We start from the raw sequence: 22,223 nt of genomic DNA, 5'->3' as shown, positions 1-22,223 counted from the left end.
ACGGGGCCGAGATGGCGGCGTGCGAGGCGGCGGAGCGGCGCGGGCCCGGCTCTGGATGAGGGGCGGCCGGAGGCTGCGGGAGCGGCCGCCTCGGCCCCTGGAGCCCCGCGACCCCCGGCGAGGCCTCCCCCCCGGGGCAGGTGAGCGAGGAGGGTCGGTTCCTGCGCCGCCAGGTGCTGCTTCCGCCTTGCTGGGCAGGGGCCCGGCCTCGGCATCTTCCCTCCCGGGGCAGAGCCGCCCGCGCGGTTCTCCCGCGGCAGCGCCCCCCCCTCGCCCCGTCCTCGGGGCGCTGTGGCCCCCGCGGCACTGTGACCCCGCGGCCCTCGGCCAGCGCTGGGGCTGCTCGGCCGGCCCGGGAGCGCCAGGCCCGCGGCCTCTGCCCGGCCCTCTGGGCCTCTTCCGGGGCGAAGTGCGGGGGATCTCATGGGCTGCGAAGAACCTGAAGTGGCGGACCAGTAGATCGGCAGCGTATGGGGACTGAGGGGCTTGGCCCCCTGTGGGAGAGGGCGAGGGCACACGTTCTGTCAGAGCTCGTGGTGGGACGGCATTGCTTGGGGTTACCTACTGTTCACGCTGACGGACAAATTTAATAATATGTAGTGTGAACAATTCTTAGCACACTTCTAAATACTTCGGAATTTCTAACAGCTCACAGAAAACTTAAGTGCTACTATCTGGCTTCGATGCTGTCTCTAAAAATATTCAGACCTTGGCTGGTCAGTAGAATGGTAGGGCACTGCTTTTTGGTTATGAATTCACAGTGCAAGTGCCTGAGTTGCATATCTAATGAAAAATGCCATAGCTTGCTGCTTTATAGCTCTGTGGAAATACACACGTGCACTGAAGAGATTTCTTTTGGTTGTCTTGTAGTGTCATTGTTTGTAAATAGTTGGTTCTTGTCAAGACAAGCATTACAAGATGATTTTGTAGTAGTAACAATGAGTGTGTAAATTTGTTGTCTCTGGCATTCCATGTAGCTACAGAAAACTTAGGTCCAGAATGGCAAATAAGGACTGGAACAGAACTGGGGTCTCTTAAACTCTGGTTCTGTGTCTGAGAACTTCAGTTTTGTGAAGTGAGTTACTTCACAAAAGAAGAACTCTTTGTGTAACTTTTCTACATCGTAGAGGTTATGTGAATTAGTGCGTTATGTAGAAGACTTGTTTCAAAGATGAATGAAGTTATAGTGTAGTCTAACAAGATTGCATTACTTCAAGCTGTGCTCTGTATGGTTTTTACAAGACAGTGGTGTATATAGGTAAGGAATTGTCAAAGAATAACTGACCATTCAGTGGATATAAACTGTCTATTTTAACTAATATTGCCTTGAAGAGTAGAATTTATTCTAATTCAGAACAGAAAGCTTCAGGAGCTCACATTAGTGAGACTAACTATATTCAGTTTCTTGGAGAGGAAGGAGTGAGATGTGGTGATATCACTATAGAAGTTTTATGGCTCTGGGAATAACATGTTTAAAAAATAGTTGAAAATCTGTGTGTTGTATATCAGAGTATTAACTCAGGAATTGCCAGCAGCCACCCATTTTTGCTGCCTTCAGTTAGAGAGATAGACATTCTGCCTTGACTTTCAGTATCTTTTGCAGCTTTTGGTAGTATCTCTTTATGGATTTTGTTGGAGTCTCAGACACAGAGTGTGTGCCCTTGTTTCTGATTCTTAACTCTAAGATCCAGAAAAACGCCCTCCAGGGTGTGCCTTTTTAACTTTGCCCAGCCCCTTAGCTTTCACTGCCTGTCTATGGCAGTGTTCTAACATTGCTTCTAATCTCACACGGGGCCTTGGATGACTTTACTCTGCCTATGATTAATGTGAGTGAGCTGTCTTCTGTGCCAGCTACTTTAACTGCCTAGTTAGGGTATTTCCACTGAAAGTTGGAACATCAGTGTTGAAACTAGAGTACCATTACAAAGGTCCCACAATCACCTACAATTAGAGAAGATGCTTCCTGATCTTCCCTTTTGATTCTGCTTCTCTTCTTAATGCCATAATAGCATGGCTATATGGTTCAGTCATGCTGCCACTTAATCTATTTATCAAACTCAGTGGTTAAGACAGGACTTTTTCCCTCCACACATAAGTGTTCCCTATATTATGTTTCTGTGTAAAGTGATGAAAAAAACAAGAAACCAAACAAATCTACCAGGAAGGGGGTAGTGGAACCTCTCACTAGGGTGTAGAGTCATGGTTGCTGTCTCTGAAATGCAGGAAGTGCTGGTTTTTTCTTTCAGTACCTGACTGAAAGCTGTTCTTGAATTATTATGTTGTCTTTTTTAAAATGCAGTGTCTTTACACGTCTTGTAACATACATGGTTTGGAAGAGGGTATGTGTGCTTGAAAACAGGTGTTTTATCTCTTTCTACTAATCTTAATGCAATTCTATCTCCCTATAAACCTACTTCTGATCTTTGATGTGGCCATTCTACTTGCGTAGAACTTCATACAAGATCAACTTTCAAGAAATTCTATCCTTACCTCTGAAACTTTGCTAGGGTTTTATCTGCTGTTCTAGTGGCAACACAAAAGTACTGCTGAACCAGTATGGATTTTTGGTGCTGACAAATGTAAACACTCAAGGCCATATTAGTCTTTTGTACTAGGAAATAAACTTCTTGTTTTGCTTTAGGAGGGTGAAGTTTTTTTTGTGTCTCCTTATGAAAATTGCAGGGGAGCCTTTCAGTTTCAGACATGTTATTTTAGGCATTATGTATTTTATGTATTTATGTATTTTAGGCATCATGGTTATTCATCTAGCTTTGTTTAATATGGGCTAAAATCGCTGATTCCAAGGTGTGTTCGTGTTTACATTCCAGACTTACAAGTGAGCTGATGTGAAAGAAAGCTGACGTGACAGTAAAAGATGAGTTCACTAGGAGAAAAAAAGTTTCTAAAATAATTTTAGTGCTCCAAAGTGAGTTTATTTTAGAATTGGCTGTCTGTGGAAATCCCGTTGAAGTGGTATTTGTGTGTACAGGGAAGTGTTTCTCCAGGTGCCAGTCTGCTTATCAGACAATGATAAACAGTGAGTCTTGCTTATTGCACCATAGTTGACTAACCGGTCCACCTGAGGGTGGACTATGCTGGCTACTGTCAGTGAAGTCAGAGGTGCCAGGAATTCTGATGAGGCCACTGTTGCAAGCTGTAAGCAAAGGAAAAATGTTCAGTAAAATTTTGAACTTTCCCTCCCTACGTTCTGTTTCCTTTATGGGTGCCTAAAATATTTAAGTTTCTTCATTCTTCTAACTTGGCTCTAAAGTGTTTAACATCTTGTGGCTGTTGTCTTTTAGTCCTTTGTGTGCTCATATTCCATGTGAACACCTGTTGTGACTTCATACCAGTGGAAGGCAGTATGAGATGCACAAATCAAACTCCAGCTAAATTTGGTGTCTCTTACAGAATTGTTGAGTTGACCATGATTATTAAATTCATTAGGATTCATGTCTTGATTTATTTGCTTGTTTATATCTAGTGTAATGGAAGTTCATTTGACCCTAAGGTTCATAAATGTAACAAAGCAATTCCAGTAGTGGGAGAAGGAAATCTATCCTGTTTTATAAATGGCAAGCTGAGGCATGAGGTGTGATGTGCAGAAGGATGTATCAGGCTGGCAGACAGCTCTTACCAGATTTTCTGAATTTTAGTTCAGTGTTTCACATTTGCCTCTACCAGTTAAGAAATGTTTTAGGCTTCTTGATGTAGCACTGCAACTTTGTATTATGTCTCTGTCATCCTGTGTTATAATTTACTGCTGATACAGTTGTAGTTCCTTTCAGGTTCGTTTATCAAGGAAAAGCTTAAGAAAAGAAAGACAGAATGTTGTGGCCTGCCATTTAGTATTACTCTGTTCAGTATTTTTTCCCCAGGAGAAAGATAATATACATGGCTGTGCTTCCTTCCAGTGTCTGAGAAAGACGGACAAGAAAAGGATGAACACCTTGTTTCACTTAACAAGTTTAGTATAGTGCTATTGTGTGAATTAAATTTGCAGTGAACTAAGGAAAATTAGCATTCTGTGTACATCTATATTCGTACAACTACTTCTGAATATAAAAAGGTTTACCTTGAGAAATTTAATTAACATTAAAAAAACTGAAGCATGAAAGAACCCAACCCCAAAAGGCAACAAACAAAACTCAAAACTTTAAGCAAACCTTTAACTTTTCAGGTAATGCTGTTCTTAGAGCAACAGTGCACATGATTCAAGTGCTGTTTCAGGTGAAAGGGAAAATGCTTGACTTGTCCTTATTTTGAGACAATGATTGGTTCAAGATTGTGTTTTAAATTAATTTATAAAAAACAATTAAATTAATACACATATACTGCTTCACATCATAAATAGCAGTATAAAAACTAGGTACATTGAGGAAAGTTCTTTTTAAAGGTAAATGATTGCTAACACTACTATGGCTGTCTGTGCATCTGATAATTTATAGTGTCTGCAGCTTAGCTGAGAAGACTGCAATCAATGCTCAGAAAAGAGGTGAGCAAAACAGTAACTACTGTCTTGAATCACAGAGTCCCTAAGGTTAGAAAAGACCTCCAAGATCATCAGGTCCAGCCTTTGAAGGACCTAGTTCTAGCTCAGCTGAAGTGAAGTGCTGTATCACAAATATGTTAACTGGCCATACGTCTCATTGTAACTCTGAAGTCTTTGCCTGACACATGGAAAGTGGAGAGGTGCAAGTTGTCTGATTGTCATGGGGAATAGTGGTAGCTATTGAACTCTGCCAAATGGGCATACTGGTGATACTGGAAGTGTGGTCACTCTTATATGGGAATGACCTGGGAAATGGATTAACTTCTGGTGATTAGTTCTTGTCAGCAGTGGACTTCACAAGTCCACTGACTCTGCAAGCCAGAGTTCTTGTGGGTTATGGTTTTTTCAGTTGCTTAACTTTATAACTTTATATAATTTATATTATAACTTTATATTGAGAACTTAATACAGTATACAATTTGATATATGAAAAAATGGAGATGGGTTGAAAACTGGGCTCATTTATATGTACACATATAAATATATGTATTGGTAACTGACACCGTTGAAAACAGTCTGGTTTTAGTTTTGCACTTAGTAATCTTCCTAGTTCCTTGACTTTAGGCGTAAACAATATTGAGTCTGCAAAGCTTTTTGGTGGCTTCCTAGAGCAACCTTCTCAGTCAATAGTTAGGAGTTTTTTAAATTTGGGGTCTGTCTGTGCTGGCCAGTGTAGCAGTCAGGTAACCTGAATAAGGGAAAAGAGCTTTTCTCTTGCTAATACTGAGTACTGTTCTTCCCCTTCCCTCCTGCCCCCCAAGTTGATAAAAGAGTGAATTCTCGTAGAGTGGAGTGACCTTCTAAACAAGCTTCCTTTCAGAAAAGATGTACCTTTATAATCATTTCAGCAGGTCTTGTGCTCTTCATGCCTCAAGTCCCAGGCAGATAGCTTCTAGCTGCCTCTCCTAAAAATAACAATTTTTTTTCATCAATTCAGTGTTAGTTTGCAGTAATTTCTACCTTTAGGATAGAGAACTTATTACTGTTCACTCTTCTTTCACTGACTTCCATTATTTCTAATCATTCAAATTCTTGATTGATGCATTCTGCTGTCATCTAGATATTGTCAACATTGCTCATTCTGAAAGGTAAGAAAGTGCTTGAGCATAGTATGAAACGGTGGCCCAGTCTTCTAAACTGAAAGCTAAATATGTCGAACAATGTTTGTTCTTCCTTTGTGGGAACTGACTGCTTTCTAATTCTGTTAGATGAAGTGCCAATCAAGCTTTGTATGAAGTTCTCTACATTTTTAAGTCTCCCATGAAATGAAATAAGGTAACATAAATGTTTAAGTAGAGGTGATACATGTCCTATGAAGCCTTTCTCCTGAGCTACAGCTTGGTAGTGCAGTTTGTAATTTGGTGGTTACTACTGACCCAAGCCTTCCATTTTGCAGTAAAAGAGCCTTTTTGTTTAATAGCCCCTGTATGATTTTTCAGTAGCAGAAAGTCCTGTTCTGGACAATATATAAAACAATATTTCCATTACTGTATTACTACAGTGTTTAATAGTAGTTATGTTATCTAGCAAATGAGCACCAATAAAAATACATCTATGCTCCTTGAAGCTCACAAATCCCATTATGTACCTTTTTAATAAAATCCTCAGGACAGTATTGGAGCAGCCTACCTAATGATCCACCTTCCTGACTCTTCCTAACTTAAAGCCTGGAATATAAAAAGTGATTTAAATGCCATAGCATATTTGAAATCAAGCTGTCCTTCCATGGAATACTCATGGCCTGAGGAAAATGTCACAGGGGTGCCTTCTCTTCTCATCAGGAGGTATGTTAAACTTGCAACAGAAAATGTTGTTACAAGTGTAGATGTATATAATGAAAAGCTATTTCTGAAGCCTAACCTCTTATTCTTTACTCTGAAATGTTCACTTGTAGAAGAGAAAAGGGATCCTTGAATTCCAGCAGATTTTTCTGAGTCAGTCTGTAGCTATTTGAGGTGGTATGTTGGATTGATGTGATGAGTAAAAATTCTCTAAATTATCAAACTGTCACTGAAAAAAATAGCTACAAACAGGAGTGGCTTCAGCCAAAGATAAATTTTTCCTTTTCTGTGTTTGCTATCCTGATCCAGTCAGGCACAGAAATATCAGTAGCTCTGTGGGTTAGTTGGTGCAGTAGTTTACACAGGATGAATACTCTTTCTTCAATGATGATTTTTCAGTGAGATTAGTTCTAAAATAAGCAGTGTTTGTTCTCATCATACATTTCCATCAAAACGGAAGTTAAATTTAAACAGCTAATTTTGGGGTTTCACTTATTGACTAAATCTATAATTTGTTTATGCAAGACTTGCCCAAGTAGGCAAGAGCTTCTCTCTGATGATTATTCTCTTATGCTCTGCCAGTGTTCAGTGCCACTGGTAATGTCTGAAACAGATCAGCTGCACAGGCACTGTAAATCGTTGCCTGTGCTTCCCCTTTAAGATGGTCTTTAACTGTGACTTTACCTGTGATTTTGTGCTGTTTCTTTAAAGTCCATCTATATTAGATACTTGTATTATTTACATCAGTGAAATATCCTGATAGTAGGCAGGTAGCATCTTTGCTCCAGGTACCTGCTTGCTTTCCTTCCATTATACAGTTTCACAGAATGCTGCTAGCTTAGTAGCAACTAAGGTAATTTGCTTGAAGTACTGTATAAAGATGTATAATTCTCTGCATCTAACTTTTCTTTTGCAGGAGGGGTTTCTTACCATGGCCATAACACAGTTCCGACTCTTTAAAGTCTGTACTTGCCTGGCAGCAGTGCTTTCTTTCATTAAAAAGTTAATATGCAGGTAAACAAGTCTTATTTAATTTGGTTACCTTTTCTTTTTCAGTTTTTCAATTACAGGTTCTTGCACTTCTGCCCTTCCCCCAGCACCCAACCACCACTTCAACCAGTTCCGATTTTACTAATTGCAAAATAATCAACACAGATGAAAACTAAATCAAATTAATTTTTTAATTTTGCATATTTGTTCAGAAGTCTGTGTAGTTATTTGTGGGTGTATTTTGTTGTATGGTAGCTAAATGAGATTTTGTAAACAGCTATGACAGGGTTTTAAAATGGTTTTTAAAACTATTCCGTGTCAAACTTGAAGAAAAGCTGTGCTGCACATTTTTGAAATGTACTTAGCAAGTGATACTTCGTGTTTTAAGAGATTTAGTTAATAGGAGCATCCACTCTGTCATCGGTCAGTAGGCTGTCATTACAAATGAAAGCAATTCTCATCCTGTTTGTCAAAAAACAGTTGCCTGAGACTTCAGATTCTTCTGCATATTGAAGATTCTTTCAGAATTTTGGAGGACAGTGATTGAAGTTCAAGGAAACCGCTTTTTTTTTTCTTTTAAAAGATGAAGAATAGTTTATTTTTTACACTCTTTTAAGTCATATGTAGATTCTTTTGAGTTGTAGACACAGGAAAGCTGCAGTGTAGTACTTAGAAGAAGTATAAAAATCCCCAAGAGTTAATGTGGAGCGGTAGAATTCAATAACACAGTAGTACAGTACCTGAGGCAATTCTTGGCACTGTGCTGTCATATGAACTACTGTGCCTCCTGCCACTTTTGCAGCATGTTGCTTACATAAGCAAATACCAATCTAAAGAAATGTATTCTCTTTTTGTTTATGATGACAACTACTTTCCCAGTGAGGATTAAAGCATATGCAGAATATGTGGCAGACACAAAATAACTGTTTACTTCCTCTTCACCTTTACTTGTTCCAAGAATAAATGGAAGCTCTTGACCTGTTGGTAAATTCACTACAGATCTAGTGAAGCTTTAAAAAGAAACATTTTAATGCTGCATACAGTTATATAGATGTCAGCCTTAGTTCTGTGATTTGAATTCCAAATTAAATTAAGAATACTTGTTCAAGTTCTGAAAGAAGCCAAACACTGAGTTCATCATAACTTCTATATTATGTGGATCCTTCATTTCTCTAAGTGTAAAGATAATTTTTTATAAGCAGATAATTATATTCTAAGTGTAGTGACAGTATTTTCATCCTTTTTTCCAACTTCTGTGTGAACTATAATGTTGAAATGAACAGCTGAGAAGAACAAAAAGTAGAAAACCCTTTCTTTGCTGAATAACAATTAGTTGAAGAAATTAAAATTTAAGGTTTTTCACATAAGCATGTCACTGGATCACATTAATTCAGACCACTAACAACAGATGTTTCTTCTGTTCACTGTCACTGCAAAATGTACTTTGATAAATTTTGTTTTCCAGTAATGCACCCCTCCATATAACATATGCCTAATAACCAACAATTATTATTTAATTAAACACACATTTTAATTCAATGAATATGAGCTAGTACTTACTTACATTACATAGTTTACATTAGGTTGTCATTTGAACAAGTGCCTGTAGAGATTGTGCAACTTTCTAGGCAGCATAGAGCATGCCTATAGTACTGATCCTTTCTTTAGGAAAATCTTTTCTTGATAAACAGACTGCCGGAATTCAGTTCTCAGAATATAACATGTGTAAGTATAAAAAGAGATGAAACTTCCTTCCATTTAAAATCTCTAGTTATCTCTGACTGAGAAATCCGGATGCTGCTTATTAGTAAGGAGAAACAAATCCAATAATTCTCAAGGCATTTGACATTCAGAGCAGTGATCAGTATCTGATGATGGCTCTGGAGCAGCTGTTCCTATAAGCATCTTCTTCCCTTACTAGAAGAAGTGGAGATCTGTAGCCTTCCTCAGTGCTGCTGTGTGCACCATATTCTTTCTGATGTTGTGTGGCAAAAGCTCTTTCCCCCTACCTTCAGGCTTCTTACTGTAACCATTTTGACTTGGTGAATGTTTGTTACAAGCTACTTGCTAGTCTTCTAGTATAAAGACAATGCAGAAGTGATAGCTTGTAATAGTATTAAATGTAAATAGTATTAAGGATGTGTATGTTGTAGAGGTCTGCAGGAGGATGTTTCCAAGTTTGGGTTTCCTTTAGAGATGTAAAGTAAATCTCATCAAACAGAAGTCTCTAATGTGTTTGAGGGAACAGTGATTTCACCTTCCTTTACTCCTAAACTATGTTGCTTTTCAACTTGAACAGTTTATAAAGGGAGTAGAGTTAATTATAGAAAACTTGAAAATTTGATGATAGCACCTGACCTTTCCTAAGGAGGAATGGTTGGTCTAGAGTAGAAAAAAATACATCTAGTCACTCACCAGCATACAGTAGAGGTGATATTACAAGCAATTCAGCCAGTGAGTTGATAGTATGTTCTCTAATACTAAAACTAATGGATAGAAACTAGATATTGAAATTTCCCAGTTTTATTCCCATCAGTAGTAAGAAAAAAACATTAATTTTTTCCAAGCTACCTAAGGTCAGTTACATGACTACTTTGTAGGAGCTTACATTCTTTGGGGAAAATATAAGTGTGAGTCTGAATTACATTCTGTTGTGTTGTAAGGTATTTAAAATCCAGTGAATGTCAGCTAAGAATATTTTAATTATTATTCTGATCTTTGAACATTGTTTTGAAGTAAATATACAGGTTTATTTGCAATGCATTGGTGTTGTTTTACATTAAAATTACTTTATACAGTTGCTGAAATGCTGAAACAGTATTCTTTAAGTAGAAGCATGAACTGAGTTAAAGCTGTTGACATGCATAATCTTTTACTACCTCTGTTTAGACTTTTTTTTTTTTTTTAGAAAAAGATTTGGAGGGGCTTTCAAATCAAGCAGCTCAGAAAGCTCTTTGTTAGACACAGCTTAAAATTTAAGACAAATAGAAAATTTTCTCATTTTACAGTAGAAATGGTTCTTTGGCAAGCCTGGATCTCTAGTACTTGCTTCATAAGCACTGACAATCTAAAAATTGTGACTGAATTATGCAGATGAGTTAGTCCATTTTCATATTTTTCAGAAGTATTTTTCTTCTATTTCACTGCAATTACAAAAGTAAATTGCACTTTGATATTCTTGTGAACACAACTTTTGATTCATGATGAAATTCCTTTGCTTAGCAGACTTTACTGACAGTAGTTAATACAAAGTTAATTGAAGCACTAAATGTTTTAGTTGTGACTATTTTCAGTAGTGCTGTTCTCAGACTTCTATTTTTGTTTTTTTTAAACTTAGTGCTCATGTTTTCAGAGCTTGGAGGAATCCTACATTTTTTTTTCAGGTCTGGAAGAGGGCGAAAGTTAAGTGGAGACCAAATAACTTTGCCAACCACAGTGGATTATTCATCTGTTCCTAAGCAGGTAATTGTTAAAGTGGTAGGTGACTTAATCCCTTAACAGGGTGATTATACAAGTCCTACAATATTGAATTGGTATATATTCAAGAAAGATATAATACTATTATATATGCAATATAGTATTAAGTATAAATCTTAGCAAGATATAAAAAGACAAGTTTTTACCTGCAGATAATATTAACTTGTACCATATTCTTATATTCAGCCTGAAGTAGAAGACTGGTCTTCATGGGATGAAGATGCACCTACAAGTGTGAAGATTGAAGGTGGCAATGGTAATGTGGCTGCTCAGCAAAATTCTTTGGAACAAATGGAACCTGATTATTTCAAAGATATGACACCAACTATAAGAAAAACTCAAAAAGTTAGTATTACACTTTCAACTGTACTTATGGAGGGTTTTCTTTGCTTTAAAATAAAAGCAAGTAAATTGGTGACTTACAGAAGGTGCTGTTGGTAAATGAGAATAGATGCTGGTGCGTAGTTTATCATGTTCAATGTTTAGATCTTAGCAACTGTTTTGGGAAAAGCACTTCTTCAGCCAAACCAGTACAGTGACAGTGACAGAGAATTTGCAGCTATTAAAACTGCAGATATGCTATTGGGATAGTTGAGAGACCTGACATTACAGTGCACTACAGCTGACATTACTGTGCAGACAGCACTGTCCTCAAAAGTAGGACCTCAAAGTGACCTGTCACAGAAGCAGTATTTCTCAAAGCAATATACTACATAATTGGTAGCTTTTATGAGTACTGGGAGATGTGGCTGTTTGATCTGTGATTCTTTGTGCCTGTTCTCTGTCTTGATACAGCCACAGGTTTCCATGTGACCAAAGAAAAAGCCAGTGAGGGGAGGAGGAGTTCTTGTCTTTGGCATTTAACATTTTTTACTTACAAGTTCATTTGGTTGTGCAGCTTTCGGAATCTGACCAGGTTTAAGACACAGTGAGGTGTTGTGTAGTTGAACCTTCATGGGCAGAGTTATATAATCACCAAGGAATCTGTGCAGTGCTTTGATCTACCACTTTTTTGTTCCTTTTTTTGAATATTTTCAGATAGTTATTAAAAAACGAGAGCCTTTAAATTTCGGGATTCCAGAGGGAAACACAGGATTTTCTAGCAGATTAGCAGCTACACAAGATATTCCTTTTATTCACCAGTCTGTAAGTATGCTCTGAGTATTGATCTTGTATTTGTCAGTTAAGTGATGTTCTGTAGGGGAAGGAATAGTCTGCCTAAGGTGTGCATTGTGGGGAGTAAGTGGAATAGTTGGGGAATAATGTAAATTGTTTTAAAATTGAGTGAAGAATGAAGTAGTCCAATATGTTCTGCTGAGAAACCTGACAGATCAGTGATAAAAGGTAAGAAGCTTTCATATACTTATGGGCTTGCTAATGTGCTAAAGCAATGAACTTGAAGTTTTGGATTTTACACAGTAAGTTACTAAAAAAAGAGTAGAAGGCTTTTTTGAAAGCCTCTGAGTTACCTTTGCTTTATTATCTTGGACACATTTTTAATCTTCTGCTTCTCCTTTCCTTTCTGTAGAGATTGTAATGTAGTACTCTCCTAATTTTTGCTCCTTAGCCTTTGAAAAGATTGTCCAGTTGCCTAACACCCTGGCCAGCTAGCAGGAGATGCTCTCCCTCCCTTGCCCTTTGCCTTTTTTAACAGTGCTTCTTCTTTGATTAACATTGTGCACAAAAGGGTACAGGCAGGAAGCAGTACAGAATGGTCATACCACCTCCTTGTTCTGTCCTTTATGAAAATAGTTCAGGAAAGGTTTTTCAGTGAGTAAAAGTGTCACTCAGCTGGTATTGGACATAAAAACATGTGGATGTATATGTTGGTTTGTTCATGCAACCTCCAGAAATCTTTTACACTATCTGCTCATATAATCTGTTCAATTTATCTTCCTCTTTCTAAAAATACACTCCACTACTTCCTTCCTGCCTTTGTGCAAAAAGCCCTTTGACAACTGAAAAAACCCAGTATTAGAGCAGGGAAAGAAGCCTCAACAATAAGATGAGAAGCCATACATCAGATATTTCTGTAAGTCTGAAGCATTAAGGTTAAAAATAAATAGGTTAAAAAGAAATATTAAGGAAACTTTGCTGTCATCCAGGAGTCACTCTGGCAGTCACACACCAGTGTTTTATCTAATTTTTCCAAGTGCTTAGAACTTCTCTTTTGTTTCAGCCTGAACTGGGAGACCTAGATACATGGCAAGAAAATACAAATGCCTGGGAAGAAGAAGAAGATGCTGCTTGGCAGGCAGAAGAAGTTCTTAGGTAATTGAAATTAATATAACACTATGTAAAGCTTTTACATATAAAATAATCACTTTTGTTTATTTCACACCTTTCTGGTAAGTGCCAAGAATTGCTAAATACTTCTTAAAACAAATTATTTTTGTGCATCTAATCTCTGTGTAACTGGTACTCACCAGAAGACATTTTGGAACTAAATTTTGTAGACGAGTAGGGGAAATCTGAAAATCACTGGAAGAACACATTAACACCTGTGCATGCAGGTGCTAAAAAACCCCACCCCAACAATGCCCCACCAATTCCAATAATTTATTATGTTCAGATCACATTACTTGATTAAGTAAAATACCACTTGATGTCCTTATGTCCACATGTGCTTAAGATTAAAATACTTCAGGATAGAAGGTGAAGTGATAAGTATATGCTTGGAATCCCTGTAGTAGCTAGGCTTTTCTAACTTAAATAAACTAGCTGATAAGGCTGAATGTAAAATCATTGCACAAAGTTAGTGTGAATACTTCAACCATTCAGCTTGTGTTCTTGTTTTTCTTTGCTTTAAGGGTTATGAAGGGTAAAGAGTTGCAAATTAAGTTTATCATACACAATGATTTGAACTGGTAACAACTTACAGTTGTATCAAACTTTATTGCTTGTTACATCATCAGGTAGCTAGCCTCAGATAGCTTTAGCTTCCTATGCTGTTGTAATTCTACGCACTAAATCACAAGTACATGGCTTCTGTGGTCCACTAGTGATAAAGTGAAATAGATATGATAGGTATGAGATAAAGACATGGTAAATTCAAAAATCATTCTAAGGAAAATAGGTATTGTGGGAAAAAAAAAAAAAGAAAAAAGGATTCTGATCAAGTATTTATTTTTATGTTCTGAAAAAATTACTTTTTCAATCTGTGGAATAAGACAAGAGGGAAGTTACCAGCTCATTTTCAATGCCCTGATCATAATTAGAGTTGATTCAATTTATTATCTCTGTCAGTCTTGCTCTGTAGCAGTTTAACATGTGAGAATAGGGATGTAATGCAGATATTTTTATAAACTTTATCTGGTGTCTGTGTGTACATTCTGCTCAATACCTTGCTTGTGTTTTTTTTTTTTTTTTAAACTTCATTACTGTTCCAGCTCTTGTACCAAAGTACAAGCTTTGTGACATGAATGATGTGGTTTAAGGCTGTTTTTCTTCCACAGATAGTACTTTTTACTATAAAGCATATCAACAGACTCAGTAAGAACTTTAATACCTAGAGTGCAGTCTGCTGAGGCTTAAATGAAAGGCAATGAAAATACTTTATTTTTTTACTGAGAAGTGAAACAGCTATTTCTGCAAGCTGCAGAGGCTGCACTGTATTTACTTAACCCTTGCCACATTCCATTACAGATGGTGTTAGGACTATCAAAAGTAGTATTCAAACTTTCTGAAACAGGTGGTTCTCATATATGAATTAACTACTAAAGATTATCTGGTGTATGTATATGCCAGTTTATTCTTGGAGTGCAAAATCTGTGCAGTAAATATTTCCAGGATGGCAAAAGTTACATTGTTTGTTAACTGTCAGGTTCATGCTATAGAATACTTAGGAAGAGAAATACATGGTGATAGCAGTGGGGTTTCCCAAAAGCTTTAATTTTTCAAAGTATCGTGTTATTTGGTTGAACCTCTCCTAAAGATTTCAACCTATCATCTTTACTGTTGAAAGAGTTTAACTCAAATGGTTACTTTTCATAGGATTTCTTTTTGGCCTCACAAAAAAGTATCAAACTGCAATTGTTACAGAAGGGATGTGTGTCTAAATGTTTCCCGTAGATACAACATGATCAGAATTCCAGCTGTCTATGGGTTACCACTTGTCCAGCTATGGCTGGCTACTTCAATACAGCTGGTCATTATGTAAGCTGTATCCCAGCTGCGTGAAGGAAAACCTTTGTTTTATTCATGACACAGAAATAGCAGTGTTTATCTGTAAATGAGTAAAGTCTTGGCTGATTTTTAGCAAGATTGGTAGAAAATCCTGTCTGGGTTTAGTTTTTCTTGCAGTAGACATCACTGGTGTCTTTAACATCTGATATTTAACATATAACTTAAGTATAGTCTGGGCAGACCTGGCTCTGTTTTCAACAGAGGAGTAAGGAAGTGCTATGAAGTCTCTTCTTAATGCTAGAAGACTGCATCTTGGACTGCAAAATGATCTGAAGATTCTGTGACCACTCTGTTGACTTAATGTATGAGTGTAACTCTTGAAAGAAGTATAGTATTTCAGACTGCCAAATAGAGGACAGAGTCCCCCTGACATTCCAGAGTGTTAATACTGACTGTACTTCAGTGGAGCTTTTTGAGACTGAAATGAGGGTGTAGAAAAAGTAAGGGTCTCCCTTAGCCTGCTGTGTCTGGTACCTGTTGGTGCTCAGTAAGACCAGAATAATTTTTGTATAGTAATGGAGTGCTGATCGGTCATTCAGAAATGGGCTGTATCCTGCTAATTAGCAGTGAAGACTAACCTGTGGCCTCTCTGGTGAGTTTATGCATAACAGCTGGAATGAGCACATACAGTAAATCAAATGCTCCCTGGAATTAAGGCATGGAATTAAGTGCTGAAGAGTAGGCTATCAGCCTGAGAACTCCCTGTAGTCTCTTTTCCTCATTTTCCCATAGGTTCTGGGCTGGGATACACAGAAATTTTCCAGTCAGTAATGAATTGGTCTAGTGGATGATAAAGTGCATTTTCAGTTCGCTTGAGTTAGTTGGAACTTAGTTTCTTCTGCAAATTTTAGATACCTGTCTGAAACTTCAGACTTTATATTACCAACAAAGTTTTTATCCCAGTGGAAGCAGTTAAGCTCACACATTTTTAGTTTATAGCAGCTACTTGTTTGTATTTTTATTGTCTGGTTGCTGTGTCTGAGGCAAGGTGAAGGTCTCTCTCTGGGCAGAACTGAATGCAGGTTCCCAGACTGTAGAGGGCGCGGAACAGCTGCTGTGAGCAGAACCTCCATGTCCTGTGTGTCATCCTGGGGAAAGAAACAGGAGCTGCTGCAATCCCTCCCTTCAGAATTGCACATGAACAGCAGCATTAACACCGTGTGGCTTTTTGGAACTTCACTGTCTCCAGATACTGGCTGGTGCGCAAAGCACTTCTTCCCTTCTGCATCAGTTCAGATGTGTGGGAAATATAAAAATCTGCAACTGTAATGTGGCAAATATTATTACTCTGCATATTGCTAGACTGGCAGATCTGCCAGCTGTCAGGTAGAATGTACAATAATGGGTGATAATCTCAAAGAAAACACCAAATCAGCAAAAACTCAAAACTTTTGAGCTGCTGCTGAAAGCATTAGATAGATTTTTAGTTTTTGCTCTAGGCTGTACAACTGTCCTGTACTCTCATTGATTCACTTACTCTGAATCATTGAGAAGCTAGTGACTTTTAAGTTGCAGAATAATTGAACAAATATTACTGCCTACAAATAGATTGCATTGGGTTGGATATTATGAAAAGGTTCTTCACCTAGAGGGTGATCACTGGAAAAGGCTCGCCAGAGAAGTGGTCACATCACCAAGCCTGCCAGAGCTGTTTGAACAACACTCTCAGGCATATGGTGTGATTCATGGGGATGGTCCTGTGCAGACCAGGAGTTGGACTTTGATCCTGGTTGGTTCCAGTGCAAAATATTCTACAATTCTAGATTAATCTGAAAAAGGGTTTCAGCACAGTAAAAGAATGACTGTTCTGAGCCTAATGACAATAGACTGAAGCTCTGTTTATATTAATTATAATAACCTTTGTATTGACAGGAACTTAAGGTATGATCATGCTGAAAATTGAGTGCGTGTAATTTAGCAATTCATGTTTTCTTTAATTACAGACAACAGAAGATAGCAGAAAGGGAAAAAAGAGCAGCAGAACAACAGCGTAAGAAAATGGAGAAAGAGGCACAAAGGCTAATGAAAAAGGAACAAAACAAAATTGGTGTAAAACTGTCCTAACAGAAACCATGCAGCAATGACAGTGAAAAGAGAATTTCAGCTCCACAATATACATATTGGTATTGATTTAACTATTTATGGGACTTCAACACACTGCTTGGTTTCAATGCATTCTTCAGGTCATCTTGGAAGCCAGGATTTTCCCAAACTATCTTGAACTACTAGTACGTAGTTCTTAAAGGAGAAAAGTCCCACAGAAGATCATGCCTTGATGGAATGTTTCCCTCAATAGTTCTTTTCCAGCACCCTTCTTTGCAGCAAAATTGATTGACAAGGATGTTGATTGAAAAACACTCTTAATGAACAGCTCAAGCCTAGAGAAAAGAATGTAAATATTGAGTGGTGGGAAATCTACCTGTATTGTCTGTGCTTACCTGAAACATGTAATTAAACAGTTTTAAAGAACCCTTTGCTTCGTGCCTGATAAAAAAAGTCTGCTTTTGCTCTTTTGTCAAAGTATGTGTAAACACTTGAAAGTTTTCCATGCGAGATAATATTGACCTGTGTAGAAGAAAACAGCTTATTATGGATGACCTGCAACTCTAAATGTGCTCCTGGTGGGTTATCCAGCTGAACACTGAAAGTGGATTTCTTGTCACTTTGTCACTTGCAGCTTCCTGTGCTCCCATTTACATGTGACACTGCAATGACTACCAGCAGTGGCATCACTACACAGGAGTGGTGCACCTTTCCTACAAAGGCTGACACGAATGTAAGGGAGCATTTTAATCACTTACTTGTATTGGTAAATTTGTATTTCTAGCACAAATTCTTATACTTCCTACAGATAGGAATCCTTGCACCTTATAGTCATTGCATAGTTAGTGTAATTGAGAAGAAAAATCGTGTCTTCCTTCTAATAAAGCTAGTTTGAAATTCTCAGTTCAGTTACAAGCACTTTTCAAATGCCATTTTTTGCACACTTACTGTATGTGTTTACTCTCTAATTCCCCTGGTGAAGTGTGAATGATAAAGGTGCAGTAGAAGGCAACAGTGCTTTAATGAAGAAATTCAGTGTCTGCTGCAAAGAGGTGGATGGGAGGAGGGGAGTCTTTGTGCTTCCTGTGTCCAGCCCAGTGCTTCAGTGAATGCTTTTCTAGGTCCTGTTGGATGGGTACCGTTATCCCTGATTTGTGGGTTTATGGATTTCTTACCTTATGACAGATGAGTGACGTCAGCGCATTTTGCACATGAGACTCGTTTCCTGTTCATCCAGGGGACAGCACAGGAAGTGTCAGTTGTAAAAGAATGGGAAGGTGGGGGGGGCATGCGACTAGACCTTTCCTGCCTACAAAAATAGAATTTGTAACTGAGTTCTAGTGGGTTCTGGCACAGGTTATGCTTGCATTATAAGTAATTGAGAAAACATGACAGTAAGGATTAAAGGTTTTTGTCGCCGAGAAGAGTTTTTAAAAATGTTTAGTATACATGTCATATAGGTTCAAATCTTGCACAAATCAACTGATGTGACAGAAATTTTCAGATGTTAAATTTTGAAATACATTTTGAAGCCAACACTGCCATGCATGTTTTCTGCACAAGTGTTCTGGCTGGAGTAGACTGGATTACTCTTAAGTGCAGACTTCAGTGCAGCAGTTGGCAAGCAAATCTGCTCCTACTACACACCTCAAAGTATCTGATAAGGGATGGAGATGAGAAAGTCGATGAATAAGCTTTAGTAACCATCTATGTTTGTCCTTTTAGGTGCACTCAAGAAGCAAGGAGGTACCAGTCTCAATTCCTTCGCTATTGCTGACACAGGGCAAGGAAACTGGCTATCTACTGCCTGTTTAAAGTGAAATCTGTTGGAAGCTATGTCTCATTTCTTAGAAAATTAGTGATTACTGTTGCTATTTTTGAGACAGACATAAATCAATACAATTTATTAAAAATAACAAGAGGTGGGCCAGTTACTAAGTTGCAAACAAAGCCTCTGAATACATCATGAAAACACATTTGATCTTTGAGCCTTCAGGCATTTTAAAAGCCCTTGAGTTCTGTCACGTTCTGCATGGGGAGAGTGCTGCATTGCTTTTCCCTCCTGCTGTGTACTGCTTTGCTGTTCTTCCTTCCATCTACCTGCCAAACTTGAGCACAGCTGTTCCAGAGATTCCCCCATCTCTGCCCTGTGTTGAAATGGTGCCAGTAGGGAGGACACTGTTCTTGGAGGAAGTCTCTTGAGTGGTCATAAGCCATGCATTATTATCAGTTTCATCTTTTTTTCCTGTGCTCTCCTTTCCTCCTTCCTATATCTTGATTTTTATCCTTGATAAATACGAAAACACTTTTGCTAAATTTAGTGAGGCTGCTGCTCTCATACTATCTTCTCTATTGGTTTGAGTTTCTTGAGGATCCTGTACATGCCTGTGTATACTTCCTGTCTTTCCTTCCTGCTGCCATATGCTCCTCCTTTTCACTTTTGTATTTTGGTTGTTGGCCACGTGCTCTTTTTTTTTTAATTTCTTGCCTGAAAGCTGGACTTGACTGCTTTCACCGATATTCTTGACTGTGGAGGATTGACCTGCCAGGATGACTGAAAAATCATCCTTTCCTTGACTGTGCTGCAGTTGTTCATGCTTGCCAGGTCTTGTGTTCATTTGTCTGAAGGGATTTGGAGCAAAATACTTCTTATATAGGGCATACGTAAAACAGTACTAAATATGTTTCTGGAGTTTGGTATTAAAAGAGTTGATTTGCAGGGAAAGGAAGGAGATTTTAATTGTAAGTTAGGAACAGCCTTGTGAAAAGGACATAAGCAAGGGTGAAAACAGGCAACAGGCAGAAACTGATGCACAAGAAATTCCACCTCAACATGAGGAAGAACTTTACTGTGTAGTTGAGTGTGCACTGGAACAGATTACCCAGAGAAGTTGTAGTCTCCCTATCTAAGGATATTCAAGAACTGCCTGGATTCAATCCTGTGCCATGTGCTTTGGGATGACCCACTGTGGTTCTTTCACCTGGTACATTCTGTGATTCTGTGAAGGATAGAGATAAATCTGTGGTGGGAAGGGAATCAAATGCCTGAACCTCAACATTTGCAGCAGCAGGGCGTGCTGGGTACCTCTTAAGCTGAATATGAAAGGTTTTTTTTGTTCCTGGATTAGAAAGAAAATGTATAATGGGATTATGAACATGCATCCCTTCAGCCCAGAAAGGAGCTGACTTGGTTCCTGTGCCATAAACCCAAATTCAGGTGTCCACTATTTTAACCATAGTGTATGAGCTGCATGTCCTCCGCACCTGCATGTTTTGAAGTAAGACTTCCCAGTGTGGTACAGGTATAGGTATGAGCATTTTCTAAACTGTTTCCTAAAAATACAGATGGGAGTTTTTATTGAACTGTTTGGAGGCTGATGATCTTTCCCTAGCTGTGTACAGCACCAGCGAGACTCAGGTGAGACATGACTAAGGTATAATATGAGAGGGAATAAAGCTAAGTTGGTATGTTTGGAGCAACAGCTGGCATATGCTCTGTGGATTGTGGAACAAACACCAAAGTTTGGGACTGGTGCATTATAGTAATTCAGGTGTGTTCTAACAAAGGGCAGCTTAAGCTGTCTGTGTCCTTGCAGTATGGAGGAGGAAAGGCAGAGGCTTAGAAGCTAACTGAATTTTGGATAGAGATCAGAGCAAACGCTTTTATCAGGAATGTGATCGGAATGATGTCACCTCTTGATGAGCATAGTAGCTAAATGCCTAATGAGAGCTGAACTGACTGAAGAACCTTAAGGGCAGAAAGAAACTTTGGCATTGTTCTGGTTATGAGATCGGCCTATTGGCATCTTAAACATAAGTGTAGGTTATTGCCACTTTTTTGCCTCTTCCTGCAAAAACCCCCCAAAAAGTCACCTGTGAATGCATCTAGAACCAAAGATCACTTTTTCCTCTAAATTATGGTGCATTTCACTGTCACTCAAAGCAAAGATCACTTAAGCAATAATGGCTGTGAGTGAAAAATCCAACATTGTAATGAAGCTGGTAATATCAGGTGTAAAATACTGCTGTCTTGGTCCTGCACAGACATATTTTGATGTAAGAATAAAATCTTCTGGAATGCGTTTCAGTCCCAGGAAGAGACATTCAGGAATTTTGAAATGCCATGGTTGTGTAAAATTTACATTAATAATACCTTCAACTGGTCATTTTGGCCCTAATGTCCCTATAATTTAAAAGCTTTTGAAAGTGACATTTGAGCAATATGAACTGCAAGCAGTGTCACAAGACAAGCCAGATGGCTGCAGGCACCCAAGAAAGTGGGAAAGCATGGAAGACAAAGTTACAGCAATGCAAGCAAGATGCTCTAGTGTCCATCTCTGTTAAATGGGGATTATATTACTTCAAATGATCTGTTAAGAGTTCTCCTCCTTAATGTAATGCTTAATGAAGCCTCTAGAATCTCTACTGCAAACACGAAATAATTCACCACCCAGGCATCACAGGGACATGAAAGGTGTGGGAGACACTTCTCTGTATCACCCTCTTAAGTGGTGCAAATGCTCCCCACACGTGGCAAATTACACTCCTTTGTGGATTACTCATAACTTCTTTCCCAAAAGCTGCAGTGCAATACATGGCAGTCTCTGGCTTCCCTGGAACCCTTCTTCCCTGGATCACACATGGAAATACTACACTTGTTTTGTTGGAGGCCAGTGAGGTTCGAATGGCCAAAGGTGGTGTTGAAAGCCTGGGTGGAACCAGAAAAACCCCACTGTTTTGCCTGTTGGGTAGCGTTGCTATCCTCTGATCTATCCACAGATTGTAGGTTTTGGACGTGGAGAGTGCATGTTCTGATGGTCACAGTGTGCATGCATGCTGAGACCACGACTGTCAGATGGGTTAAATGCCAGAAAGACTGATACTGTTCTGCCATTGCAGCACTGAGGAGTTACAGGTTTCCAGATGATTGCATTGGGTTAAAGATGAGGTCACTTGCATCTGTGAATGCAGTGTGAGGCAGCAAAGCAGGTTGTGTGTGCAGCTGCAGCCCAGCTGGAGCCTTTAACTGGTGAGTGCTTATACTTGGAAGTGTACTCTGGTTTTCTCAGTCTAATTCTGTTCTCCTGGAACAGTACCTGACACAGTACCTCCTCTAGCTCGGCCTGTACCTGACAGCTCAGCTAGAAGGGGTATTTTTCATACCTTTTGACAGTAAAACACTCACACACTTGACA

General features: G+C 38.7%; 1 protein-coding gene across 2 annotated transcripts; it reads left to right on the top strand.

Moving 5' to 3' along the window:
* Nucleotides 1–17,454, top strand: EBAG9 (estrogen receptor binding site associated antigen 9). 2 transcript variants are annotated; one of them, XM_005516956.3, is made up of 7 exons: nt 1–140; nt 7,250–7,347; nt 10,707–10,785; nt 10,987–11,145; nt 11,839–11,946; nt 12,980–13,071; nt 16,929–17,454. In XM_005516956.3, exons 2-7 carry the CDS (start codon nt 7,265–7,267, stop codon nt 17,047–17,049), a joined length of 642 nt encoding a protein of 213 aa, XP_005517013.1. In that variant the 5' UTR covers nt 1–140; nt 7,250–7,264; the 3' UTR covers nt 17,050–17,454. The 2 variants fall into 2 exon arrangements, with proteins under 2 accessions (XP_005517013.1, XP_087916032.1); XM_088059906.1 differs by lacking the exon at nt 1–140 and adding an exon at nt 6,197–6,336.
* The last annotated feature ends 4,769 nt before the right edge of the window (nt 17,455–22,223 follow it).

Source organism: Pseudopodoces humilis, chromosome 1, assembly GCF_049639895.1.
Source record: "Pseudopodoces humilis isolate 2021_Gansu_Grassland_sample_001 chromosome 1, ASM4963989v1, whole genome shotgun sequence".
NCBI classification, from domain to species: domain Eukaryota; kingdom Metazoa; phylum Chordata; class Aves; order Passeriformes; family Paridae; genus Pseudopodoces; species Pseudopodoces humilis.
Note: the sequence above shows the minus strand (reverse complement) of the source record. Positions and strands in the feature narration are given on the sequence as shown.